At 35.9% G+C, this 26,576-nt stretch overlaps 1 protein-coding gene across 10 annotated transcripts in view; it reads left to right on the forward strand.

Moving 5' to 3' along the window:
• Positions 1–23,965, forward strand: part of ANKRD17 (ankyrin repeat domain 17) — a 167,598-nt gene extending 143,633 nt beyond the window's left edge. For all 10 annotated transcript variants that reach the window (XM_070458305.1, XM_070458306.1, XM_070458307.1 and 7 more), the window contains 9 exons: positions 581–1,028; positions 1,515–1,670; positions 3,760–3,909; positions 5,243–6,879; positions 12,949–13,146; positions 20,087–20,335; positions 20,874–21,052; positions 21,447–21,611; positions 22,533–23,965. In XM_070458305.1, coding sequence (XP_070314406.1) covers positions 581–1,028; positions 1,515–1,670; positions 3,760–3,909; positions 5,243–6,879; positions 12,949–13,146; positions 20,087–20,335; positions 20,874–21,052; positions 21,447–21,611; positions 22,533–22,592 — 3,242 coding nt within the window. In that variant the 3' untranslated portion in view covers positions 22,593–23,965. The remainder of the gene's footprint in view (positions 1–580; positions 1,029–1,514; positions 1,671–3,759; positions 3,910–5,242; positions 6,880–12,948; positions 13,147–20,086; positions 20,336–20,873; positions 21,053–21,446; positions 21,612–22,532) is intronic.
• The last annotated feature ends 2,611 nt before the right edge of the window (positions 23,966–26,576 follow it).

The raw sequence follows: 26,576 nt of genomic DNA on the forward strand, positions 1-26,576 counted from the left end.
ATTACCTCTATATACTTGAGCAATATTTTCCCAAAAAGAACATTATTTTACATAATCACAATAACATTATTACACTTGAGAAATTTAATAATTATGAATAATATGTAATGTGTAGTACATATTCATTCCCAAAATATCCAAATTTTTAAAAAATGTTTATGTATTTGTCTGTACCAGGTCTTAGTTACAGGACACAGGATCTTTTTTTAGTTGCAGCATGTAGGATCTTTACTTGCAGTATGTAAGATCTTATCTGTGGCATGATGGATCTAGTTCCCTGACCAGGAATCAAACCTGGGTCCCCTGCATTGAGAGTATAGTGTCTTAGCCACTGGACTATCAGGTAGGTCCCCTGAAATATTTTTTATAACTTCCTAGTATATGTTGTTTAGATCTTAGGAACAGAAAGGAGAATAGATAAATCATATCCATCTCATTACTAATGAATGGTCGAATGAGTGATGACTTTATCTAACAGTAGTAGTAAAGTAGGTTCTCGGTTTATTTTTGTCAAGTGCTTAAAGCTAAATATATGCCAAGAACACTAGAACTTGCTAATTCGGTATTACTGCTTCTACAGATGAGCCTGAAGTCTTGACAGAGCCTCCAAGTGCCACAACCACTACTACCATAGGTATATCTGCAACCTGGACCACTTTGGCAGGTTCCCATGGTAAAAGAAATAATACCATAACTACAACCAGTTCAAAGAGGAAAAACAGGAAAAATAAAATTACTCCAGAAAACGTTCAAATTATATTTGATGATCCACTACCAATCTCATACAGTCAGCCAGAGAAGGTGAATGGAGAGTCCAAGAGCAGCAGTACCAGCGAGAGTGGAGATAGTGATAACATGAGAATTTCCAGTTGCAGTGATGAAAGTAGTAACAGCAACAGCAGCCGAAAGAGTGACAATCATTCACCTGCCGTGGTCACTACCACTGTGACCAGCAAGAAACAGCCATCAGTTCTGGTTACATTTCCCAAGGAGGAGAGAAAATCGGTTTCTGGCAAGGCTTCAATAAAGTGAGTTCCAATTTTTATTTTCACAGTTTACAGTATTGTTATGAAACACTTTGTTGTTGAAATTTTTAGTAAAGCAGTCAAATGAACAGCGGTCAGATGAAAAAGACAAAGTAAGTGTGTGTCTTTGTTCTAAAGAAGGCACAATTCTTTAAATTAAAAAATTACTATGAAAAAACAAACAAAAAAAGAATTACTATGTAATTTCTTCATTTGGATTCTTAAACTTAACCCATGACAATTATCAGTTGTGGTTTTTCAGAGATGGTTATTGTATTTCAGTTCCGCTATATTTGACCTCTAGATATATCTTCTTAAAATTGCCCCTTCATATTATGCTCAGTATTGGAAAATGAAAAATAAATTTCTCATTTATTCATCATAGTTATTCAAAAAATAAAGAATAAAATCATGTATTAGTTTGCTGTTTTCATTAAAAAATTCTTCGTCTGTTCTATATTTAATGTGTGTTTTTCCTCCTTGTTAAAGATTGTCAGAGACCATCAGTGAAGTGACCAGTAATTCTCTCTCCACTTGCACAAAATCTGGTCCATCTCCCCTTTCCTCTCCAAATGGGAAATTAACAGTAGCAAGTCCCAAGCGTGGACAGAAGAGGGAAGAAGGATGGAAAGAGGTTGTAAGAAGGTAGTTGATTATTTCTTTGTTTTTCTCATTCTTTTTATATGTGCTCTATTTCACAGAGAAGTATAGTCTACCTTATGATTAAATTCCCCTAACTGTTTGAAATGCTGCAAACAAACTGGTGGCCCAGAGCTGCCAAGGGAGACAACCTATACTGTATCTTATATGGAAAAAAGTATATGTTAATACTTTCGAAACTGGGAGATTTTACATAAAAAGTTAGGTCATTGTGTGTCTGCTTCACCTGCAGAGATACTGGCTTTTGGTAGTTAACTAATTTCTTTAAGGTGATAGATTGTCTTATTCTTCCTTGTAACCTTGAAGCCCAGTAGGTAGTGTCTACCACATGCTTATAAATATTTGGAGAGAGAATAAATACTGGTTTTAACTATTCTTGTCTTCAAATCATAGAATATTTTTACTTCAAGAGTTTTAGAACTAAAATATTTTACTGTATTTTGCTTGGAATTTTTAAAATAATGTGTGTTAAAAAGTAAAACAGTATCCCAGAAACTGAAAGGTGGTATCTTACCACCTACCCAGAAAGGATGTGATCCAAAAAAAATACAATGTACATTTCTTTTCCTGTTGTCGGCCAAGACTTCCCCTCAACCTCCATCCTGTCTTCATCTCTGTCTGTCACACGGCTATTGAATTAATTAAAATCGTAACACCAGAGTTCATTCTCATTGTTAGTCTCTCAGTCGTGTCGGACTCTTTGCAGCCCCGTGGACTGGGATTCACCAAGTTCTATTAGCCATGCTCTCATATAAAAGTACGATAACTCCATTTTTTGCATGCAGTTTCACACTTGATCTTAGCCAAAAGGCTGAGAAGCGATACATGCATGCAGTTTTATTTATTTATTTTTGGCTGCCCCGGGTCTTCATTGCGGTTGTGGGCATCTCCAGTTGCAGCACTTGGGCTCCTGGTGGTTTGTGAGCTTCACATGTTATAGCAAACAGACTCTGGAGCAGTTAGGCTCTCTAGTTTCGGGTGCCTGGGCTTAGTTACCCCAGGGCATGTGGGATCTTAGTTCCCCACCAGAGATCAAATTTTCATCCCCTCCTTTGGAAGGCAGATTCCCAGACACTAGACCACCAAGGGAAGTACCTGCATGCATCTTATAGTATACAAACAAATTCTTAACTAATTTAAAATAATGATCCCTGAGTTATGTTCTTTAAGGGAAAAGGAATTATCAGGTGACTTAATTATACATGTAAAAGGGCAGGGAGGCAAGGTTTTTAAACACTACCATTTAAAAAAATTCTAATTTAATATTTAATCTATTGTGAATAAATAATTTACTTATTTGCTGAAGCATAATTGGCTCATTCTTTTCATTGAGAGTTATACTGTTTTTCTTTTAGAAGTATTCTTTAGTTTAGACTTGTAAGAAATTTATATCTACCTTTCCTGAGTCTGAGTAATTTTATGTTAGGTGGGTTTTGCTTTTTGGAATTCCAACAGACTTTTCTGTTTGCTCACACAACTAAACATACCTTAGCAAGTGTCCATATTTGTGGACAATCATTTGAAGTCCTCTAGAAGAATGCAGGAAAACAATAAATTTTTAATATCATCCTTCAGTTATATATTGGGTAATAAAAACAAGAATGTAAGTCAGACACCTAAAGGCACTCACAGGAAACCTTTCTCAACTCCTTGGGCTAGATTAGACACCCCTATCAGTGTGTCTTTATGATGCCCTGTTAGAGCACTTATGACATCGTGTTACGATTTTCTTACTTGGTTTCTACATAGTCGGTGTATGTGGGTGGGAACCCGTCTGTCTTATTTGCCATTAGTATTTGCGTTTACACAGTGTATGTCTACATGGATGTGCTTTATAGGTCATAATGGAGGATAAAAGTCAAAATAAGCAAACAGTTTTTGGTAATGAGATGAGCAACTCTCTCTTTTCTTCTGTGGCTCTTAGTTGCCTTGTATCATTTAGGATGAGACTAGGCAGAAGAGGCTTGTTCAACAATGTTCTGCATTTATAGAAACATATTTTAGTATAACTGTCTTAATTACAACCACTGATATTTATGATTTATCTTAATTTATTTTTCCAACCATTAAACAGGTCAAAGAAAGTATCTGTTCCATCAACTGTGATATCCAGAGTGATTGGAAGAGGAGGCTGTAATATTAATGCTATTCGGGAGTTCACTGGTGCACACATAGATATTGATAAGCAAAAAGACAAGACGGGAGACCGGATAATAACTATAAGGCAAAATTTTGTCTCTTATTATTTTTCCCTTTATATTTATTGCACTAGAGCTTAAAAATTATAGATAAGCATTTGAGTTTTCAATGAAACTTTGTATTTAATAGCATACTTTTAAATGAGAATTTGATTTGTGTTGGAGAAAATAACTCTTACAATTTGTTTTTCTAATTTATATGTTCTTATGAAGTATTTCAAAGGACTTTTGACAAAGATTTGAATAATTTTTCCTTATATAAACATTTAATAAGGCATTCCTTAAACTTATTCTGAGAATTTTTAAGAAGGATTAGATTTCTAACACATTTTAGTAGTTTTCCATCTTTCTCTTAAGTTAGCATTTGAGATTTATTATTCTCAGATTGTATACTTAGAATATGAGCTCAGTAATAGACTTAAATCTAAAGTAGATATTTGTTTTGAATTGAATATTTGAGTATCTCTGTGCTGTAATTGCTTAAAATAAAGATGATATTATAAAAAATCATAAGGTTGTGATAGACTGGTGCCCTTCATGGTAATAGAGGGGCTGATAGTTTAATAACTTGTCTCAACAGGAAAAAGGCAATTAACTCACTCTGTTATACTTATCCTCCTCTCCTATCTTTTGTGTGCCTCTCCTGGGGTAGGTGTGGTCACACTTGTCTTATCCAGAGAAGAGGGAAAGCAGAAACCCTCTATGAATAATTTCCACCTCAGGGCTTCCATAAGGCTTTCCTGTCAGTCACATATATTCCTAAACATTGAAGACTGGGTTTTGACCTTATGGCCATTGTTGGCATTATCAGGATTTTTCTCTTATTTTGAGACATCTGTCCAAAATAGTTACAATAATCACTCTACTTATAAAGAAACCAGTAGTAAACATGCTGTAAATAGAGTCATTTTACATACCTGAATTTAAAATGAAGGACTGTTTTCTTACTCACTGATATTATTGTTCTTGCTTAATTGTACTGCTTTTAATATTGATCAGTTGTTTAACTTAATGGTAACAATATGGATTATGCAGGATTTTAAGTGCAGTGATTTTTTGATCTAAAATGTATTTCACAGTAGGAAAATGATAGCTTAGCCTGAGGAAACAATAGTGAAATTAAATTTTTTGAAAAGAAGTAATTTGTTTCTCCTTTGAAAAATGTAGTGGTGTGTTGGACAGTTTATCGCTTTGCTTGCAAAATACCTCAAAAATAGAAAATTTGCTGCTGAACTTTTTATCTGTTCTCTGTATATATGTGCATACGTATGCATTGCACACACAAATGAATTTAGGGCTTATGTATCCTAAAAGGGGGAAATTGGACCTCATTTATTTTTTTTTTTTGTCAACTTGTAGGGGTGGCACTGAATCAACAAGACAGGCAACTCAGTTGATCAATGCTCTGATCAAGGATCCAGACAAAGAAATTGATGAACTCATTCCAAAGAATCGTTTGAAAAGCTCCTCAGCAAATTCCAAAATAGGGTCATCAGCACCTACCACCACTGCTGCTAACAGTTCCTTAATGGGAATTAAAATGACGACTGTAGCTCTGTCATCAACATCTCAAACTGCCACAGCGCTTACTGTGCCTGCAATTTCTTCTGCATCTACTCACAAAACCATTAAGAACCCAGTCAATAATGTGAGGCCTGGTTTTCCAGTTTCTCTTCCATTAGCATATCCTCCTCCACAGTTTGCACATGCTTTGCTTGCTGCTCAGACTTTCCAGCAGATCCGTCCACCAAGGTTGCCCATGACCCACTTTGGAGGTACTTTTCCACCAGCTCAATCCACTTGGGGTCCTTTTCCTGTCAGGCCTTTGAGCCCTGCCAGAGCTACTAACTCGCCTAAGCCTCACATGGTGCCTCGCCATAGCAATCAGAATAGCAGTGGTTCTCAGGTGAATTCAGCAGGTTCTTTAACTTCAAGTCCAACAACTACAACCAGTTCATCAGCTTCAACGGTGCCTGGTACATCTACAAATGGCAGTCCGAGTTCACCTTCAGTCAGAAGGCAGCTTTTTGTCACAGTTGTGAAGACATCCAATGCCACCACCACAACAGTCACAACCACAGCAAGCAACAACAGCACTGCACCCACAAATGCCACATATCCTATGCCTACTGCCAAAGAACACTACCCAGTATCATCCCCATCTTCCCCATCACCACCAGCCCAGCCAGGAGGAGTTTCTAGAAACAGCCCTTTGGATTGTGGAACAGCATCTCCAAATAAAGGGGCATCTTCCTCTGAACCGGAAGCAGGTAGTCCACCAGTAGTAGAAACAACAAACAGTAGACCTCCAAACAGCAGCAGTTCTTCTGGGAGTTCATCAGTTCATTCTACTCAGCAACAGCCTCCGGGATCTGCTTCTCAGGAGCCAAGACCACCTCTTCAGCAGTCTCAGGTTCCTCCCCCGGAAGTCAGAATGACTGTTCCTCCTCTAGCAACCACAAGTTCTGCTCCAGCGGCGGTGCCTTCTACTGCCCCAGTGACTTACCCTATGCCTCAGACACAAATGGGATGCTCCCAGCCTCCTCCTAAGATGGAACCCCCTGCTATTAGACCACCCTCTCATGGCACAACTGCCCCTCACAAGAATCCAGCTCCAGTGCAAAATTCATCTGTTGCAGTCCTCAGTGTCAATCACATTAAAAGACCTCACAGTGTTCCCTCCTCTGTCCAGCTACCTTCGACCTTAAGTACACAAAGTGCTTGTCAAAATTCAGTACATCCAGCAAATAAACCTATTGCTCCCAATTTCAGTGCCCCCTTACCATTTGGGCCCTTTAGCACATTGTTTGAAAACAGCCCGACTTCTGCTCATGCCTTCTGGGGAGGATCTGTTGTTTCATCTCAGTCAACACCAGAATCTATGCTATCAGGAAAATCCTCATATTTGCCAAATTCAGATCCTTTACATCAGTCTGATACTTCTAAAGCTCCAGGTTTCAGACCACCATTACAGAGACCTGCTCCCAGTCCCTCAGGTAAGTTTCTATTTTCTGACATCCTATACCTGCTCATTTACACAGATGATGCAACAACTCTGGTTATTTTCTAATACTTCTACTCTGACTGGGCCAGATGGACAGACTGTTGTACTAAATCAAATGCTGTTGTGAGTATTGAGTGTATTTAGTATGGCATTATTATTTTTTTAAATCTTTTTAGAAACTGCAATGGATTTTACCATATATTTACCATAAGTAAATTTCTTCATCAAATATATTTTTCTCTCAAAATAGAAAAACAAAGTCTCTTATATTTTAATTTAATAAGGTAATGCCATCAAAAGGTTGCTTTTATTTCAAATTAAAAATACCACATATTTTTAAAATTCTACTTCCGCTTTACAGTCAATTCTGCCTTCAGTCGGCACCACCCCCCGCCTCTGATATCCGCAAATCTGATCTTTTTCAACAAGTTTGTTTGTTTTAAATTCTACATATAAATGAAAACATAAACTTTGTCTTTCTCTGTCTGACTTGTTTTACTTAGTTTGCTGCTCATGGCACATCCATTTTATCAGAAATGGCAGAATTTCCTCCTTTTTAAATACATATATGGCTGAATGATATCCCACTGTGGGTGTTTATGTGCCACACACACACACAGTGGAATATTCAACCATATTTTTTTTTAAAGTGTATGTGTGCCACAACTTCTTTTCCATTCATCCATGAATGGATACTTGGGGTTTTTTCCATGTCTTAGCTATTACAAATAATGCTATTATTAACATGGGAGTGTAGGTATATTTTCAAGTTAATATTTTTGTTTCTTTTGAATGTATTTCCAGAAGTGGAATTGCAGGATTGTTGTGGTAGTTCCATTTTCAGTTCTTACAAAGATCCTCCATTCTGTTTTCCATAGTGGCTGTAAGCTGATCGTATTTCAAGTACTTACTTAATGAGCAGATATAGCTGGTCGCTGCCATATTGCACGGCACAGTTGTTGAACACATCTGTTAACATAAAAAATTCTATTGGGCAGTGCTGATATTTAAAGAAGATCTAAAGATCTGGTTTTGAGTGGTTGCTTTTTCTTTTTTAACTTTTTACTTTGAAATATCTTTTATAGAAGACTTCTTCTATAATTACCCCAACTTCCCCTAATGTAAACATCTTACATAAAATGATATATTTATTAAAAGTAAGAAATTAATATTGGAACAGTATAATTAACTAGAGACTTTATTCATACTCCACAATTTACCAATAATGTTCTTTTTCTATTTCCATGCTCTACTGATATCCAGAAATATTATTTACACCTTTACAGAAAGGTTGCCAACTTGATGTGTGTTATTGGAGAGATGACATTCTGGGACTAATGGGAACTGATTGTTATGTTTACCTATTAGCACATAAATATAATGTAATGAACATGATCAGTAAATATTCCTTTGCTGGGAGTTGATTGAAACATTTTTTGTGTATTTTCAAAAGCAGTTTCTCTTACTAAAACAACAAAATCAATATAATTTATTGTAAAGCTTCATATGCTAATACATTGGTAATACCTTTTTTAAATTTTATTGTAGTATAGTTGATTTACAGTGTTGTGTTAGTTTCAAGTGTACAGCAAAATGAATCAGTTATATATGTATGTATATCCACTCTTGTAAAGATTGTCTCCCCATATGGGCCATTACAGAGTAGCAGGTAGAGCTCCCCTCGTTGTACAGTAGATTCTTCTTCTTTATCTTATATACAGTAGTGTGTACGTGTCAGTCCTGATCTCCCAGTTTGCCCCTTACCGCCTGGTGCCCTTAAGTTTGTTTTCTACATATGTACAGAGCTACTTCTATGACTTTATTTTTGTTTTATAGACAAGTTTTTTTTTATTTATACTCCTTTTTTGGATTCTGTATACAAGCTGTATCATATATCTGTCATTCTCTGTCTGACTTCACTCAGTATGACAATTCTAGGTCTATCCATGTTACTACAAATGGCATTATTTGATTTTTTTTTTATGGCTGAGTAATATTCCATTGTACATATGTACCACATCTTCTTTATCCATTCCTCTGTTGATGGACATTTGGATTGCTTACATGTCCTGGCTGTTGTAAATAGTGCTGCAGTGAACATTGAGGTGAATGTATCTTTTCAAATTATGGTTTCTCCAGGTATATGCCCAGGATTGGGATTGCTGGGTCATATAGTGTGTTAGTCGCTCAGTCATGTCTGACTGTTTGCAACACCATGGACTGTAGCCTCCTCTGTCCATGGCATTTTCCAGGCAAGAATACTGGAGTAGCTTGCCATTTCCTTCTCCAGGAGACCTTCCCGACCTAGGGATCGAACCCAGGTCTCCCACATTGCAGGCAGATTCTTTTACCTCTGAGCCACCAGGGATCATATGGTATCTCTGTTTTTAGTTTTCTAAGGAAGCTCCATACTGTTCTCCATAGTGGCTATATGAATTTACATTTTTACTGGTAGTGTAAGAGGGTACCCTCTCCTCCATACTCGCTCCAGCATTTATGTTTGTAGGCTTTTTGATGGTGGCCGTTCTGACCAGTATAAGGTGATACCTCGTGTAGTTCTCATTTGCATTTCTCTAATAATTAGTGAGGTTGAGCATCTTTTAATGTGCTTTTAGCCACCTGTATGTCTGCTTGGTGAAATGTTTATTTAGATCTTCTGCCCATTTTTTTGGACAGGGTGTTTGTTTTTCTGATATTGAGTTGGCATGAGCTATTTATATATTTTGGAGATGAATAGGAAATGCTTTTTTATTTAATTTTTGTAAAGTTGGAATTCAGTAAAATACTTCACTTTTCAAAAAATGTGAAATATAGGTGATATGTTCAGTTCAGTCACTCAGTCGTATCCGACTCTTTGCAACCCTGTGACCACAGGACATCAGGCCTCCCTGTCCATCACCATCTCCCGGAGTTTAACCAAACTCATGTCCATTGAGTCGGTGATGTCATCCAACCATTCCATCCTCTGTTGTCCCCTTCTCTTCCTGCCTTCAACCTTTCCCAGCATCAGGGTCTTTTTAAATGAGTCAGCTCTTCATATCAGGTGGCCGAAGTATTGGAGTTTCAGCTTCAACATCAGTCCTTCCAGTGAACACTCAGGACTGAATTCCTTTAGGATGGACTGGTTGGATCTCCTTGCAGTTAGTCCAAGAGACTCTCAAGAGTTTTCTCCAATACTGCAGTTCAAAAGCATCAAATCTTCAGTGCTCCACTTTCTTTATCTTCCAGCTCTCACAACCATATATGATTATTGGAAAAATAGCAATAGCCTTGACCAGACAGACCTTTCTTGGCAAAGTAATGTCTCTGCTTTTTAATATGCTGTCTAGGTTGGTCATAACTTTCCTTCTAAGGAGTAAGCATCTTTTAATTTCATGGCTGCAATCACCATCTGCAGTGATTTTGGAGCCCAGAAATAAAAGTCAGGGACTGTTCCACTGTTTCCCCATCTGTTTCCCATGAAGTGATGGGACCAGATGCCATGATCTTAGTTTTCTGAATATTGAGCTTTAAGCCAACTTAAAGCCTGTTACTGCCTGTTACTCCAGGTGTTTCTTGACTTCCTACTTTTACATTCCAGTCCCCTATAATGAAAAGGACATCTCTTTTGGGTGTTAGTTCTAAAAAGTTCTTATAGGTCTTCATAGAACTGTTCAATTTTAGCTTCCTCAGCATTACTGGTCGGGGCATAGACTTAGATTAATTGAATGGTTTGCCTTGGAAACGAACAGAGATCATTCTGTCGTTTTTGAGATTGTATCCAAGTAGTGCATTTTGGACTCTTGTTGACTATGAGGGCTACTCCATTTCTTCTAAGGGATTCTTGCCCACAGTTGTAGATATAATGGTCATCTGCATTAAATTCACCCATTCCAGGCCATTTTAGTTTGCTGATTCCTAAAATGTTGATATTCACTCTTGCCATCTCCTGTTTGACCACTTCCAGTTTGCCTTGATTCGTGGACCTAACACTCCAGGTTCCTATGCAATATTCCAGGTTCGTATACAATATTGCTCTTTACAGCATCAGACCTTGCTTCCATCACCAGTCCAGTACACAACTGGGTGTTGTTTTTGCTTTGGCTCCATCCCCTCATTCTGTCTGCAGTTATTTCTCCACTGATCTCCAGTACCATATTGGACTCCTACTGACCTGGAGAGTTCCTCTTTCAGTGTCCTATCTTTTGCCTTTTCATACTGTTCGTGGGATTCTCAAGGCAAGAATACTAAAGTGGTTTGCCATTCCCTTCTCCAGTAGACCACATTTTGTCAGAAATATGTTAAGAAAGACTAAAATTTGGAGAAGATAATGGCAATCCACTCCAGTACTCTTGCCTGGGAAATCCCTGGACAGAGGAGCCTGGTGAGCTGCAGTCTGTTGGGTCGCAAGAGTCAGACACGACTTAGCGACTAAACCACCCACCACCACAAAGTGAATATATGCCTAAAGATAACATGTGAAAGGATATTTGCCATATACTAGCTAGTTTATTTGGGTGGGTGGGGGTAGGGAATTAACCAGGAAGACTTGGGATTTTTCCATCAACTTCCATTTTATATTTATTTATAATGACCACTATTTTTACTAATACTATAAAACTATGAAAATGAAATGAATAAAATTACTAATTGTTAAAATACTAAAATTAAGATTTAGAGAAAATGGAAATACTGTTTTTTTGGAAAAGTATAGAAAAAGGACACAGTGCATAGGGAGGTGAAGTTTTAAGGAGTGTACAGTGATTAGAGCCAAAATTAGCCGTGAAGTTCAACTTGAGAGTCCATCAGTGGGAAGTGTTAGATTCAGGTCAACACGGGCATGTTTGCCTTCACAGCTATACCACTATTTCTACACCCTAGAAAAGGAAAATTAATTCAATAATAGCACCAAATATGTAGAACGATCACGCCAGATATATCCTTTATGCCTATACATTCTGTTTTCTCTCCTTTTGATGCAACCATCAAGGTTCACACTTTGCTTTTGGCTATTAGGTCTTTTTGATCTCCTCCAGTCAAAAACATCTCACCACCTCCTTTTGTTCTTCTCAACATTGAATCCTTTGAAGAATGTCCTACATTTCAGATTTGCCTGTTTTCTCAATCCATGGTTACATTCTGGTTAAACATGTCTGGCAGGAACGTCAGATAGGTAATGTTTGAGTCTCACACTGCACTGTATCAGGAGGCACCCAGTGACAGACTGTCCCTCAGTTAGCTTGGAAAGCATGGTCACTTTAGTTAGGGTGCTGATCATCAGATCTCTTTATTGTAAGAGTGTATCTACAGTCCTTTCTCCTACAGTTTTTTGTTTCATTTTTTGAGGGTTTTAGGTGTTTTTTTTTAAGTAGCACTTTAGTTCACAGCAAAATTGAGAGAAAAGTACAGAGATTTCCCATACCATCTGCCTCCATACAGGCATAGCCTCCTTTATTACAGCATCCCCCTCTAGAGTAGCACTTTTGTTACAGTTGATAAGCATACATTCACATATCCTCATCAAAGTCTGTAGTTTACATGAGGGTTCGCTCTGGTAACGCTGTACATTCTGTGAATTTGAACAGAAGTCTAATGATATGTATTCAGCATCATTCTATCATCCAGAGTCTTTTCAGTGTCTGAAATATCCTCTGTGATTTGCCCACTCATCCCTACCTCCCCTTGTGTTTTTTTTAATGTTTATTTATTTTTAATTGATTGATGATTGATTTCTATAAGTTTTTTTGAAGATAAAATTTGATACAACTCCTTGCCCACCAAGCCTATGTAAATTCTAGTATTATATTAAATCTCCATGTATTCTATAATAAATATTAATCTGTCAAAATTAAAATTAAATATAAAATATTTTTCATGGTAATTTCCTTTTTATAGCTATGTTTATAAAATAAAGGGGGAGATAATGAGTCAGAGTGGACTGGAAGAAGTAAGCAAGGAGAAATTTTTTTAATAATCCAAAATATATTTGGATTTATTAGACACCTCTTGGAATTTTAGGTTTTTCTAGTTATATATCTTAAGGGTAGCTATTATAAATTATGATTTATCTTCTACATTGTAGGTATTGTCAATATGGACTCGCCATATGGTTCTGTAACACCTTCCTCTACACATTTGGGAAACTTTGCCTCAAACCTTTCAGGAGGTCAAATGTATGGACCTGGGGCACCCCTTGGAGGAGCACCCACAGCTGCTAACTTTAACAGACAGCATTTTTCCCCACTTAGTTTGTTGACTCCATGTTCATCAGCATCAAATGGTGAGTAATATACAGTAATTCTAGAGGAAGAGTTTGACTTTATGTTCCCTTTTAAAAAAGTTCTAAAGTCTTTCAAAGTTCGGAATTTTTAAGTTTTAAATCTCTTAATAATTTAAATACTATACCTGGAGAAGGGAATGGCAGCCCCCTCCAGTACTCTTGCCTGGAGAACCCTGTGTACAGAGGAACCTGGCGGGCTACAGTCCATGGGGTCACAAAGAGTGGAACAGGACTGAAGTGACTTAGCACGTGATAAACCATAATTAAAAAGAATATGGAAAGCAGTATATATGTACATATAGCTGTATGTATATATATGTATATGTATATATACATATACATATGTATATATACATATACATATATATGTGTGTATATATATATATATATATATAGGGAAAGATTGAAGGCAAAAGGAGAGGAGTATATATTCTACACCAGAAACTAACAAAAAGTTGTAAATCCTATACCTCAATAAATAAATAAATACTATAAAAATGCAATTTATGTTCTTGACAATCTGAAATTAGGAGGAATTTAAATAGAGTCTCCAGGTTTTTAAAGTATTAGAATCAACTTCAGTTCTATCAAACCTAGAATATTGTATTTTTGAGGTTTATTTCTAAGACAGATCATTTTTTGAGAATCAAAAGTCTTGTTTTGTCACCTATTGATTTACATTTACTTTTAGATTTGAGAATGTAGCTTCCAAGAAGAAGGATTTGTAGCCTTATAGTATAAGGCTTCTTTTTTGTCTACTTTAATTCTCTGCTACATAAACAAAGAATTCAACTCACATTAAGAGAATTCTGTAATAAGGGTAGTAAGTTTTTTTGTATTTGTGGTTATTTATTTATTTAGTGAGAATAAAGACATCAAACTGCTCTCAGTTTGAGGAAATTTTAATAAGAATTCTTTTTTTTTTTTTTAAGTTTTAACAATCTCTTCTAACAACATTAGAGCCCAGTTAATAGAGAGTGGTTAACTGAGTGAAAGAGTTAAAAAAAAATTCATATTTGAGAGATTTGCATGTCTGCCAGTGAAAGCATGAATGTATATAGTGAATTTACATATTGTATAGTTTTTCTTGTGTTTGTCGAATAACAAAGACTTTCACATGGAATATTAAATATCCTTGTACAGGTGTCCCTAAGTTAAAATAAATGGCTTAAGAAAGAATTTAAAGTGACAATGACAAAAACATGCCAGAAATAATGTAATAAGTATGCAAATAAGGTACCAAGATAAAAGGAAAAAAGTTCACAGCGATTTCTATTGAGGATATTTTACTTATCTTTGAAAAAGCTGAAGAAAGTTTCTTAAGAATCATAATTGAGATAAAGTGAATGTAGTATAACATAGCTATTTAGCCTGGTTTATCTAAACTTAAACTATTAATAGAACGTTGAAAGTAAATATAGCTGTAAGGAATAACTGATTATGACATTTTAGTCTTAACTATCTGGCTTATAATAAAAAGTTACAGCCTCAGGTATTTAAAGCTGTGTTCAATACAACATAAACTTGTGTACTGGAGGAATATGGATATTTAGTTCATTATAAGGAAGATCAATGGGGCTTCTCAGGTGGCACTAGTGGTGAAGAATCCACCTGCCAATGCAAAAGACATAAGACACGCGTGTTGGATCCCTGAGTCGGGAAGGTCCCCTGCGGGAGGGCATGGCATCCCACTCCAGTGTTCTTGCCTGGAGGATCCAATGGTCGGAGAAGTCTGGCGAGCTATAATCCATGGGGTCACAAAGAGTCAGACACAACTAAGAACACACACTGCTGCTGCTGCTGCTGCTGCTGCTGCTGCGTCGCTTCCGTCATGTCCGACTCTGTGCGACCCCATAGACGGCAGCCCACCAGGCTCCCCTGTCCCTGGGATTCTCCAGGCAAGAACACTGAAGTGGGTTGCCATTTCCTTCTCCAATGCATGAAAGTGAAAGTGAAGTCGCTCAGTCATGTCCAGCTCTTAGCGACCCCATGGACTGCAGCTTACTCGGCTCCTCCATCCATGGGATTTTCCAGGCAAGAGTACTGGAGTGGGGTGCCATTGCCTTCTCCACACACACACGCACACAAATTATCCTAAAACATTTTTATAGATCTTTTGAACCCTGAACCCCTTAAGGTAAACGTGTTGCTTTTCTTTGTTAAGGTAAACATGTTGCGTTTGTTTACATCTCTAGGGTCCTTTCGGTTCAGTTCTGTCCAGTGGCTTAGTCCTGTCTGACTCTTAAGATGGCATAAAGAACCCTTGTATATTTCCCCCACCCCCATTCACTGCTTGTTAACATGTTGCCACACTCCTCCCCTTCCCCTGCTGTGTATCTGTGTGTGTGTGAGAGAGAGAAAGTGTGTGTGTGTGTGTGTGTGTGTGTGTGTGTGTCTGTGTGTGTGTAGAGTACGTGTAGGGATTGTAGGGGTTTCTTATTGTTCCATTTTACAGTTACTGATTTCCCCTAAATACTCCAGATTATAATATTTTGGAATCACAAGAATTTTCTCTTCTAAAACTACAATGCAGTTATCAACTTCTGAAAATTTTACGTTGATACATTATTATTATCTAATATATAGTCCATACTCATATTTCACCAGTTGTCCCAATAATGCCTTTATTATCCCCACTTTTTCAAGATTAAAATCAGTATCACAGATCACATTTAATTCCCATGTCTTTTTAGTTTCAAATAACCTGAAACTGTTTCCTTAGACTTTATGAATCTTTCAAAGAAAGTTTTTTTTTTTTTTAAGGTTACAGATCAGTTGTTTGGTAAAGTGGTTCAATTTGTTTTTCTGGTATTTCTTCATAAAGTTTAAGTTATATATTTTTGACAGGAACATTCTTATTAGTGTTGCAGCCTTCTCACTGTATTACATTAGAAAGTATAACATGTCAGTTTGTGCTGTTAACTTTGATCACTTCATAGGTTTCTACACTTTCAAATTGTCATTTTTCCCTTTGTAATTTGTTTGAAACTGCTCTTATTCCTCATCAGACTTTCAGGCAGAATGTAAGGAAATAGGGAAGAAGTAGAACTTATCTCAGTAGAAATAATAGTTTTATTTTTGTAACCATGTTAATATTCACAAATTTAAAACAGAATCAACCTCGATGAAGGGAAAAATACTAAAATTGAATACAAATGGAAACACATAAACCTATCTGCATTTTAAATTACTAACATAAACCTACTAAAAGAAAAAGAAACAATCTAAAAACTCTTAAAGATGTTAGTATTTTGTAAACCCAAGAGAAAAATAGACTACAGACAAAATCTTCACTTCTACTTAGGACATTTGTATTTTATGTCATGGATGAACGATTTTAAACCTATGTGGGTTATATTATAGGGCTGAGCAAATGAATAAATAAGAATACTGAAAATGATGTAATCCAGGGCTCTGATTGTAGGAAAAGAATGTAGAGTAAGGCAAGGAAGAATGCTCTGAAATTGTACTAGAATTAGAGGATCAATAAGAACTCATGATTTTAAAATGACATTACGTTTTGGATTGAATCACATAAAGTTGCCATTCCCCCCCCCCCCCCCCCAACTATCTACTGAAAAGGGCCTAGAAGCAATGGATCTTCAGCAGCAGTAAGCACATTCAGCATCCAGATCTGTCTGTTAAATGTTTTAATCCACTAAAAGAAACTAGGGCTTGTTGGGGAAATAGCTGATTTGAGAGCTGGGGCAGGAAGAGTATAAGGGAAGTCTGCAGAAAGTCTTGTAGTGTCAGAAAGTAATTAAGTGCTTAGATGGTTGGGGCATGTCAGAGGAATGCAGGATATAGCTTGAAGGAGCTCCCACTAGCCAAATTCAGGACAATTTAACCACCAAAATGAATAATGTCAGCTCACTGGATAAAACAAGAATCCATAGAGTACATAATGGTTATAAATAAAATTTTAAAATGCAGACGGGGGACTTACAATGTCATTACAGTATAATGACAACTCATAAATGTAAAAGGAATTACAATTTGAGTCATCCTTTTGCAACTATTAGACTGGTTGATTCAGCCAAGATTCTCAGACTTTTCCCTGTATTACTGAACTTTTAACTAGTTTGCTTTTCCTTACCTACCCAGGTTCAATCCCTGGGTTGAGAAGATCCCCTGGAGAAAGGGAATGGCAACCCACTCCAGTATTCTTGCCTGGAGAATTCCATGGACAGAGGAGCCTGGTGGGCTACAGTCCATGGGGTCACAAAGGGTTGGACACAACTGAGCAACTAACAGTACTACTAATAAAAAAAATCTTAATGCTTTTTGTTGACCATTTAGTTTGTTTTACCTGACTTCTGATTCTTCTTTATTTTATCTGTTCACATAAATGTCATTTCATATTTTTGTTTATTTATGGTAGTCTTTTAAAATTTTTTCATATTTATCTATATATTTTTCATAAAAATTGCCATTCTGGATGCTGTTGGAAAACTAACCTAAGAAGCATGACTTACTCTTCACAATATATTTATCTGGTTTTAGGTATTTGAACAGGTTTTATCAACATTTCTCCGTGCATTCCACTTCTCTTTTTCCCTTCTCCTATATAAGATGTCAGGACATGATATTAGGACTCTGGCAAATTAAAGTAGGATGTGGGGTCATGGGTCCCTTACTTCCAAATAAAAAAGTTTTAAAAAAAGGAAGCAGAGAACCTTCCTTGAGGCTGCAAAACACCAGATGGGTGATGCCCAAGATCCTTTTGCATACAGGCTAGGCAGAGATCCCCTGAGCCCTTATCCCACTCAAACTTCTGAGATCTGTCCTATCAGTGCTCAACCAGTCCATACTTTTGAGTACCGATCACTGGCGCTCTGTGAGTTTCAGACTTTGGCAAATTTAGTCAGTGGGTCATTTTGACATTTCAATCTTATAAGGCTCTTTTGTATCTAAAAACAGTAAAAATAATAATAGTGATGACAGTTTTTTTAGGGAAAAAATTAACTTTACATCATGACTCTGTATGCATATACCTGTGTGTGACTGAAATATATCTATAAAACAATACTTACATCCTTACAATATATGTTCATGCTGGTATTTTCTACTCTGTTTTCTTTAACCTTCAAAAAAATTTTTTGTTACTCATGACTAACCACAGTCATCTCATGATGTGCTATAGTTCAGTTAACACTGAACTGAGGCATGATAGTACAGTACAGTTTTCCTGCACGAGCACTTTTTCCATTTGTAAGTCACATTGCTCTTCCAATTTGAATTTGGAACTGAAGTGGATTTAGTGAAGCTGAAGTTTCAGGGTATCTCATTTGCAAGGGGCAATAACATGACTCTGAATTAGATTTTGCTTGTTTATTGTAACTAAAGAAATTATAATAATTAGGGATAAGAAGAAAAATTATAATTAGGCTCTTTTCGTAGCAAGGACTGTAGACCTGGGAATCTCAAGGAAAGTGGTGCTTACTTCCAGGCTGTGCAGGGTGGTCTTTGAAACCGTCCAAGATTTGAGACAGCTCTTCTCTCTCTGTGGAGGATTTATGGTCTCTCACTCATAGTCTGTTTCTTGTCGGTCGTCTACTACTGACTCTCTTTACGTATAGGCTTCTTCATAATCTCATCTTGTATGTAGCCCTCAAAGATTCAGTTCATAGTTATTTAAACCAGTTTTTCTGTTTTCAAATAAATTGTAGCTATGCACTATGCAGGTAACTATTTTGACTTTTTAAGCTTCAAGTTCCTCTACAGTTTAGACTCTTATTTAATTTTAAATGAGCTTTATATTTAGACTTTCATAAGAAAAGTATGGTTGGTTTTGGTTTTCCTTCTTCACTATGGTGGCTTCCCTGGTGACTCAGTTGGTAAAGAATCTGCCTACAATGCAGGAGATCCAGATTCGATCCCTGGGTGGGAAAGATCCCCTGAAGGAAATGGCAGCCCACTCCAGTAATTCTTGCCTGGAAAATCCTATGAACAGAGGAGCCTGGTGGGCTACAGCCCATGGGGTCACAAAGAGTCAGACGCTACTGAGCATCTGAGCATGTATAAAAAAAAAGGAAAAGAGCTTGAAATATATCCCAAGTTCTACTCCAAAAAAGGTGGTGGTGGTTGTTTTGGGCTTCCCTTGTGGTTCAGCCGGTAAAGATCTGCCTGCAATGCGGGAGACCTGGGTTCAACCCCTGGGTTGGGAAGATTCCCCTGGAGAAGGGAAAGACTACCCACTCCAGTATTCTGGCCTGGAGAAATCCATGAACTGTATGTATAGTCCATGGGGTCACAAAGAGTCAGACACAACTGAGCGACTTTCACTTTCTTTCACTTTCTTCACTATAGTGTATAAAGAGACTAAATCACTAATGAATATTCCCAAATTGCATGTGTTAAGAACTAGCCTTGTTTTGATAAGTAAAGCTTAAATTGCCACTTCTACGAGTGTTGGAATAGCCCTAAGATACAATGAATAAGTTGGGTTATGAAACATAGCCTTCTGTTGGTATTCTGTCAGCATATTAAAGTTCTGTGAAGTCCTGATTTAAAGAAACTTTACTTTTTTTTAAACATAGAACCAAGGGACAAAAATTCCCAAGGAAAATAGTCTGAAAATTGCCAATACAATCAGTGATTTTCCCCACCTCCATTTTGTTGTCATTGTTGTTTCTTTTTCATTTAAACATTGTCTTCTCATTGCTCTGGTGTTATATTTTACTTATGGTTAAGGGCAAATTAATGTAAATATTAATTAGTGTGCAGGCAGCATTCATATTTCACATTCTACTATCCCGAAACTAAATAGGAAAATTGTGAGCCAAATTAAAAAATGACTGCAAAGTCACGGAACTTTAACCAGATTTTAATGTACATAATTTATTATTTAAGCATTATACTCATATTTCTAAAATTTTGTTTACAAAATTGCAGGTTCTATAGAGACAGTGTATATTATTTCCCAATATCTTTTCTCTAGATTCTCCTGCACAGTCGGTATCCTCTGGAGTTCGTGCACCTTCTCCTGCCCCATCATCAGTACCTTTAGGGTCAGAAAAGCCCAGCAACGTCTCTCAGGATAGAAAAGTTCCAGTCCCTATTGGGACGGAACGTTCTGCACGTATCAGGCAAACTGGAACTTCAGCTCCATCTGTTATTGGAAGTAACTTGTCTACATCAGTAGGACATAGTGGCATCTGGTCCTTTGAGGGGATTGGTGGCAGTCAAGGTATGGCATGCTGTTCTGCTTAAAGGAAGTTGTTTATACATTTAACTAAAATATTAAAATATTTAGATAATTTTAATTTAAAAAGCAGTATTTAATTATCATAGGTGTTCTTTTAAGAAAATCTGTGTTCATATCTTTTCATTTGGACTAATCAATTTATTTAAGAGTTTGGAACTTTTTTGTTCACCTATGATCTCTCACCTAGTTGATCATTGCTGAGTATAGTTTAATGCAAGCATATTATTCTCTTCATTTCATCATATTAAGGAGATATTAATATTTCCTTTGGGGCTGTTTAGTTTTATCTTAGCTTCTTTTTGTTTTGTAACACAAAGTGTTTAGGTTACATTACTAGGTTATTGCTTCACTGCTTACAAACATGGACATATTGTGGTAAAGATATAAAAGTAGGTCATTATTCTGAAGGCATTCACAATCCAATGTAGAAAATATTAGAAATATATAAAGTTTTTTTTTTACTGTTTTCTGATTTTAAATATCTCCAATTATTTTTTTCTGCCTCTTCATCTTCCCTCAGACAAAGTAGACTGGTGTAACCCTGGAATGGGAAATCCTATGATTCACAGGCCAATGTCTGATCCAGGAGTCTTTTCACAACATCAAGCAATGGAGCGAGAGAGTACAGGAATTGTAACTCCTTCTGGTACATTCCATCAGCATGTTCCTGCAGGATACATGGACTTTCCTAAAGTTGGGGTAATGGTGATTTAAAAGCATGTTCATTAGTTCTAAATGATTTTCTGATTATTAGCCTTATTTTACTTCCCATGTATAAGCATTTGTGAAATGGTGCTGGAGCTTTGGCTTGAAATTATAGGTGAAAATCTAGCTAAAATATAAATGTTTATAAATCCTGATTTTGTCCGAGTTGTTTAGAGAAACGATTTTTGACAAAAGATTTTATATACTAGGCTTATACTGTCTTCTGTGTAATGCTGGAAGAAATCATATATTGGAAAATATTTTAAATCACTTAGATAACTTACATGTTCCAAAATGAGGTGAAGTTTCAAATACAGTTTTAGGGTATTGATTATACTGGGAAAAATAACCAGTGACTTCAATGTGCATAATCTTTTTCTTTTTTAAGGGTATGCCTTTTTCTGTGTATGGGAATGCAATGATTCCTCCAGTAGCACCACTTCCTGATGGTGCCGGAGGACCCATATTTAATGGCCCTCATGCTGCGGACCCCTCTTGGAATTCCCTGATAAAGATGGTTTCAAGCTCCACAGAAAATAATGGCCCTCAAACGGTAAGGCTGACCACTCCATGAACATTTATTTAATGATTATGAGCTGCCAAGGGCCTTCCCTGGGGGCTCAGACGGTAGAGAACCCACCCGCAGTGCAGGAGACCTGGGTTTGAGCTCTGGGTCGGGAAGGTCCCCTGGAGGAGGGCATGGCAGCCCACTCCAGTATTCTGCTCTGGAGAATTCCACGGACGGAGGAGCCTGATGAGCTACAGTCCGTGGGGTCGCAGAGCGTCGGACACGACTGAGCGACTAAGCACAGCACATAGCTGCCAAGACAAATGTAACAGAGATAAATCATGGTTGTGAGAGAGTTTGGTGAATATGGGCAGTTGGGAAAATTGAGGGAGATTTATTATAGCAGAAGTATAGCAGAGGGATATGGAAAAGGGTACCAAAGGTAGTGGTTTGCGGCTAAAATTAGGAAAGACATAATACATTCCATTGAGTAGCAGGCAGTAGGTAAAAGATTTTAAGTTGTAAAGTTTTGAAATTTTATGTATCAAAATTTACTAGTTGTGTGAAAAGGTGCATCTAGAGGTTATTTATTAAAAGTATTATAAATGTCAAAATAGTATGTAGTTGTGAAAATGCTTAGAGATGGTTGTATATTTTAACTTTATTGTGGTGTGTATTTAATACCTGATTTTCATTCCACAATCGTCAACCTGTATGTACTCAGATAATGGTTTTTTAAAAATGATGGTAATTCAGATCCTGTTCGAGGGATAAGAGTAGAGGCAGGAAAGCAACAGATAATAGTGGTTTTTCACTGCTTTTCTTTATTGTTTCCCAGTATGTTGCCAGTTGACTGAGAAACTTAGCTGGTTTAGTTCATAAATATTCCTTAGTGATTAAGAGTTTTATTTTAATCAAGTATATGTTAAATACATATTTAATAAAACGTGTGCTTTATATTCATAGGTGTGGACTGGACCCTGGGCACCTCACATGAACAGTGTGCATATGAACCAGCTTGGCTGATGAGGATCAGCTTGTTAGCCTGCAGATTCCTTTTCATTCAGAGGAAATCACAAGTGGCCGAAAAAAAAATTTATGCTCCCAAATCATTCTACTGATGTGCTTGACTGAAGTGTGTAGGCTTTTTGCAGAAGAACTTACTAACTGACCTATTTTCTGTGAACATTTGTGACTGCCCATTCCCCATCATCATCCGTTTTACCTTAGTTAGCCTTTTTCTTATCATTTTTCTTTTTTTCTTTTCCCTCTTCCCCTTTGGACATAACTTTCTGTTGAAGCTGTTCTTTGGCTGGTTGGTTTTAGTACTGTAAACTGCTTCTGAGCAAACACGGAAATTTAGCAAAATTATGTAAACTTGATCCTGAAGTTTTAGAATGGCAAATAAATGTACAATTGTTTACATAACAGAAAAGGCTAAGCAGAAAGTAAATTTCAATATGTCAGTATAGAGGCTCTACTTTACGTAGACTTAAATTAATGTGAGATATGTACCTTCATATTCAGAAATCTGGATGTTTCCTTCATACATTAAACTATTAATAAGTATAACTTTTCTGCTTGTGTAATTTAAGTATAAAGTAAAACAGTGGGCATTATCAATGAATGTTTCCTGACGCTGGCTTTTAAAATACCCATGCTGCTCTCCTTTTGAGTTTGTCTGCAGCAAGGCACATGTAGAGTAAGCAATTTTAACACTTTTTCCTGTCTTTTTATTCTCTTGTCACACTTTTTAAAACCTAACACACACTTCTCTCTTCACTCTTTGTTTCTCTCCTCACCCTCACCACTAATACCAGTAAAATTTTCTTTCTGATCATGAAATAATTCTATAAAGATTTTTACTCTAATGGCTGCTACAGAGAGATGGAGAATCTGCATCATCACCTGTGGTTTCTTCTAATCATAAAACATTCAGTCTTTCCGAGAATTTAAAAAGCCACCACTGGTTCCCAGTCAGCATATACAAGCTCTTAATATACTGTTTATTATTAAACAATTCAATGTACTATTTTATATTGGATAATATTGATTCTTAACATTGGCTTTGGAGTCATCAGGAGTCAACATAAAAATTCCAGTTTTCAATAATTTACTTAAAGGTTTTTTTTTTTCCCCCAAATTTTAAAGCCTTCTTAATTTCTACACTTGTTTCTATATTATCAGTGAAAGGGATCAACAGCTAACTTGGGGCAAGTAGTAAAATAAATTTGGTATTTGTCATTAAGACAACTTATGGTAGACATGAATACACAGGTTACAAAATAAAGCCTCTGGTTTAAACTGTTTATAAGACACAGGGCCACACTAAACTACTCAGTGGGATTTATCTATTCATTTCACTTGAAAAAATAAACAGTAACATATTCCAAGAAGAATGTGTGTCCTACCCTGTCTCATGTGATACAATAAATTATATGGTTGAAATATAAAAGAAAGTAAGCATAAAAGTGAAGTAATGTCTTTAAAAAATAATAGACATAATTCCTCACTGGTGAAGCATAAACATTAACTAAAATTCAGATAGATCACCCAGGTTAACAATATGGTTCCTTGACTGTTGAAGTAAATTAAATGATTTCTTTTACTCTGGTTGCCTAAGAGTAAAAAGATTTCTCAAACATATCCAAAAATTTTAAACACATTTGTACCTTTTAATTTAGGAGGTGGTCTTAAAATATATATAAATTTGTTTTTCTCCCTGTCTGTGATTGATACAACCATATTTTAAGGGAAAGCTAAATGATATCCTACAAATAAATGTAGCTCTGACATAAAATTGCACTTTACTAAGAAAGGGGTATAATGCTATTTAACAGAGTATTTTATGTATGACTTTTGCCACTATCCTATAACTTTTTGCTTAGTTTCTTTTCTGTGTTTACTAGGGTTATTTTCTTAATTAAAATAATCCTACTAGGTAACAGATACCACCCAGTATTTATCACAACACATGACTTGTGTTGACTCACAAAAGTGAATTTCTTAAGATAGGGTGTCTTGCTAAAAAAGAGAGAAAACTTTTTTTTTTTAACTTCAAAGCTATGGGACAGGGGGATATTGATTGGAATGCTCCTAATTTAGTTTTTGGGGTCAGGCTTGTTAAATATAATACCATGGTTTTAGAAGTCTGTACTGGGAACATTTTTCAGATACATTTTTTATATTTCAGATGTAATGCAGTGCACTTTTATTTGAACAATAAAAAAATCATCTTTTGAGACCACGCAGGTCTTTTTTTTCCCCCCTTTTTGGAAAGTATGTGGTATGTATAATTGCAGACTACATAAGGTATTTCTTTTCTCTTATTATTCTTTTAAGAAGCAGCTTAACTCTTAGATGTAACAGCTAGGTTAGTTCACACTTTAAATCCCAAAAGAATTAATATCCCAATTACTGTGTAATCTGTTTATACCAATTATTCCATTTTAGAAATGATTTTGTGTACTGGTGCCAAGAGAATTCCCATGGCATGCCTTTTCAACATATATTTCAGCATATAGCAGTATATTCAAAAAAAGTGATTTTAGTATTTATGTGAAAGGTATTTTTCCCTTCTGTTTCCTGTTACTATAAAGTTAAATCAATCTATTAGTAATTGAAAATTACCTTTTTTTTGGTAATTACTATACTTATCTTACAATCATTTTTCTTCTCAAGAAAAAGGAGGTAAATAGTTTACTAATAGTTCCTGTCTTGTTTTTCATGAAAATATTATTCTATTTTTCTCTTGATTAAAATGACCTAATTATACATTTCATAAATATTTTTGCACACTTTATTTTTAAGAACAATACAAAGTGTTAGATTAAACAGATAAATCTGGCATGACATTTAAAGAATGCTAGAACTTTCAAATAACAAATTTTAACTCAGGATTATTTCAGAATGATTCAGAATATCAAAGGAAGACCATTTCACTGTTTTTCGTTACTAACATGGAGATTCAGTATACCAATACTCTGTATTTTTACTTTAGATAAATGTATCTATTCAGATGTCTTTTAATGTTTGGAATATTTACATTATAATTTGTAAATTCTAGATGCTCCTGAATCTTTTTGGAAATACATATATCCCAGATTAAGCAAGTCACAACACTCAGTTAACTGAGAGTATTGTGAATTAACTGCTGTAAATTCCAAATGATTGGAATTTAGAATGAGAGCATCATTAATGCTCTAATATTTAATCTACAGTGGTACACAACTTGATTGCAAAAATACCGTCACTTATATTTTGGATAAGTAAATACAGAGAAAAATGTGTTGCTGTGGCTTTGACATAAATAAGAATTTCTTTATGTGACTATAAAAATATAGGACTAGTATATGGGTCATAAGAGTTTCATATTAGACTTCTACCTTGAAATCAGTTCACACTTCTGAAAAGTAAAAGCCAATATTGTATACTTAGTACTTAAAAGTCAATGATAATTCAAGAGAGTTTTTTTTAATGAGAAAAAAAGCTAATTCTACATTAGGTAACTTTGGTTTTAAAAAGCAATGCATTAATAGGAAAAAGAAATGTGATTCCAAGGGATCACTTTAAGTTGCTCATGAAAATATCCTTTAAAGTTTCTTTTGTTAATGAGAAGGCATATTTGGGAAGAGAGAAATTTAAATGACTGTACATATAGACAGTCTATATATATATAAAATAGCCTGTATTCACATTTTGACGTCCATTCCTGTGTTCAGCACAGTGATGAATAAGAATTTCAGAAACTTCTTTTGTTTTTAAGGAGCTTTAAATGAAATTAAGAAAATAGCTATGTGATGTATAAATAAAAAGACAGGAATAAGTGTAGTTGAACTTTTTAGAAATTTTAAAAATGAACTTTTTAAACTTAATATATCCATTTGCAAAGTATTAGAGTTGACATAATTTCAGTTGGTTTGCCCAATATTTGTATGGTCACTCTGTAGTATACTTTTCAACTCAAAATACTCAGGGTATCACAATGTTACCAGTACATAGTATACACTT

Source organism: Odocoileus virginianus, chromosome 29, assembly GCF_023699985.2.
Source record: "Odocoileus virginianus isolate 20LAN1187 ecotype Illinois chromosome 29, Ovbor_1.2, whole genome shotgun sequence".
NCBI classification, from domain to species: Eukaryota; Metazoa; Chordata; class Mammalia; order Artiodactyla; family Cervidae; genus Odocoileus; species Odocoileus virginianus.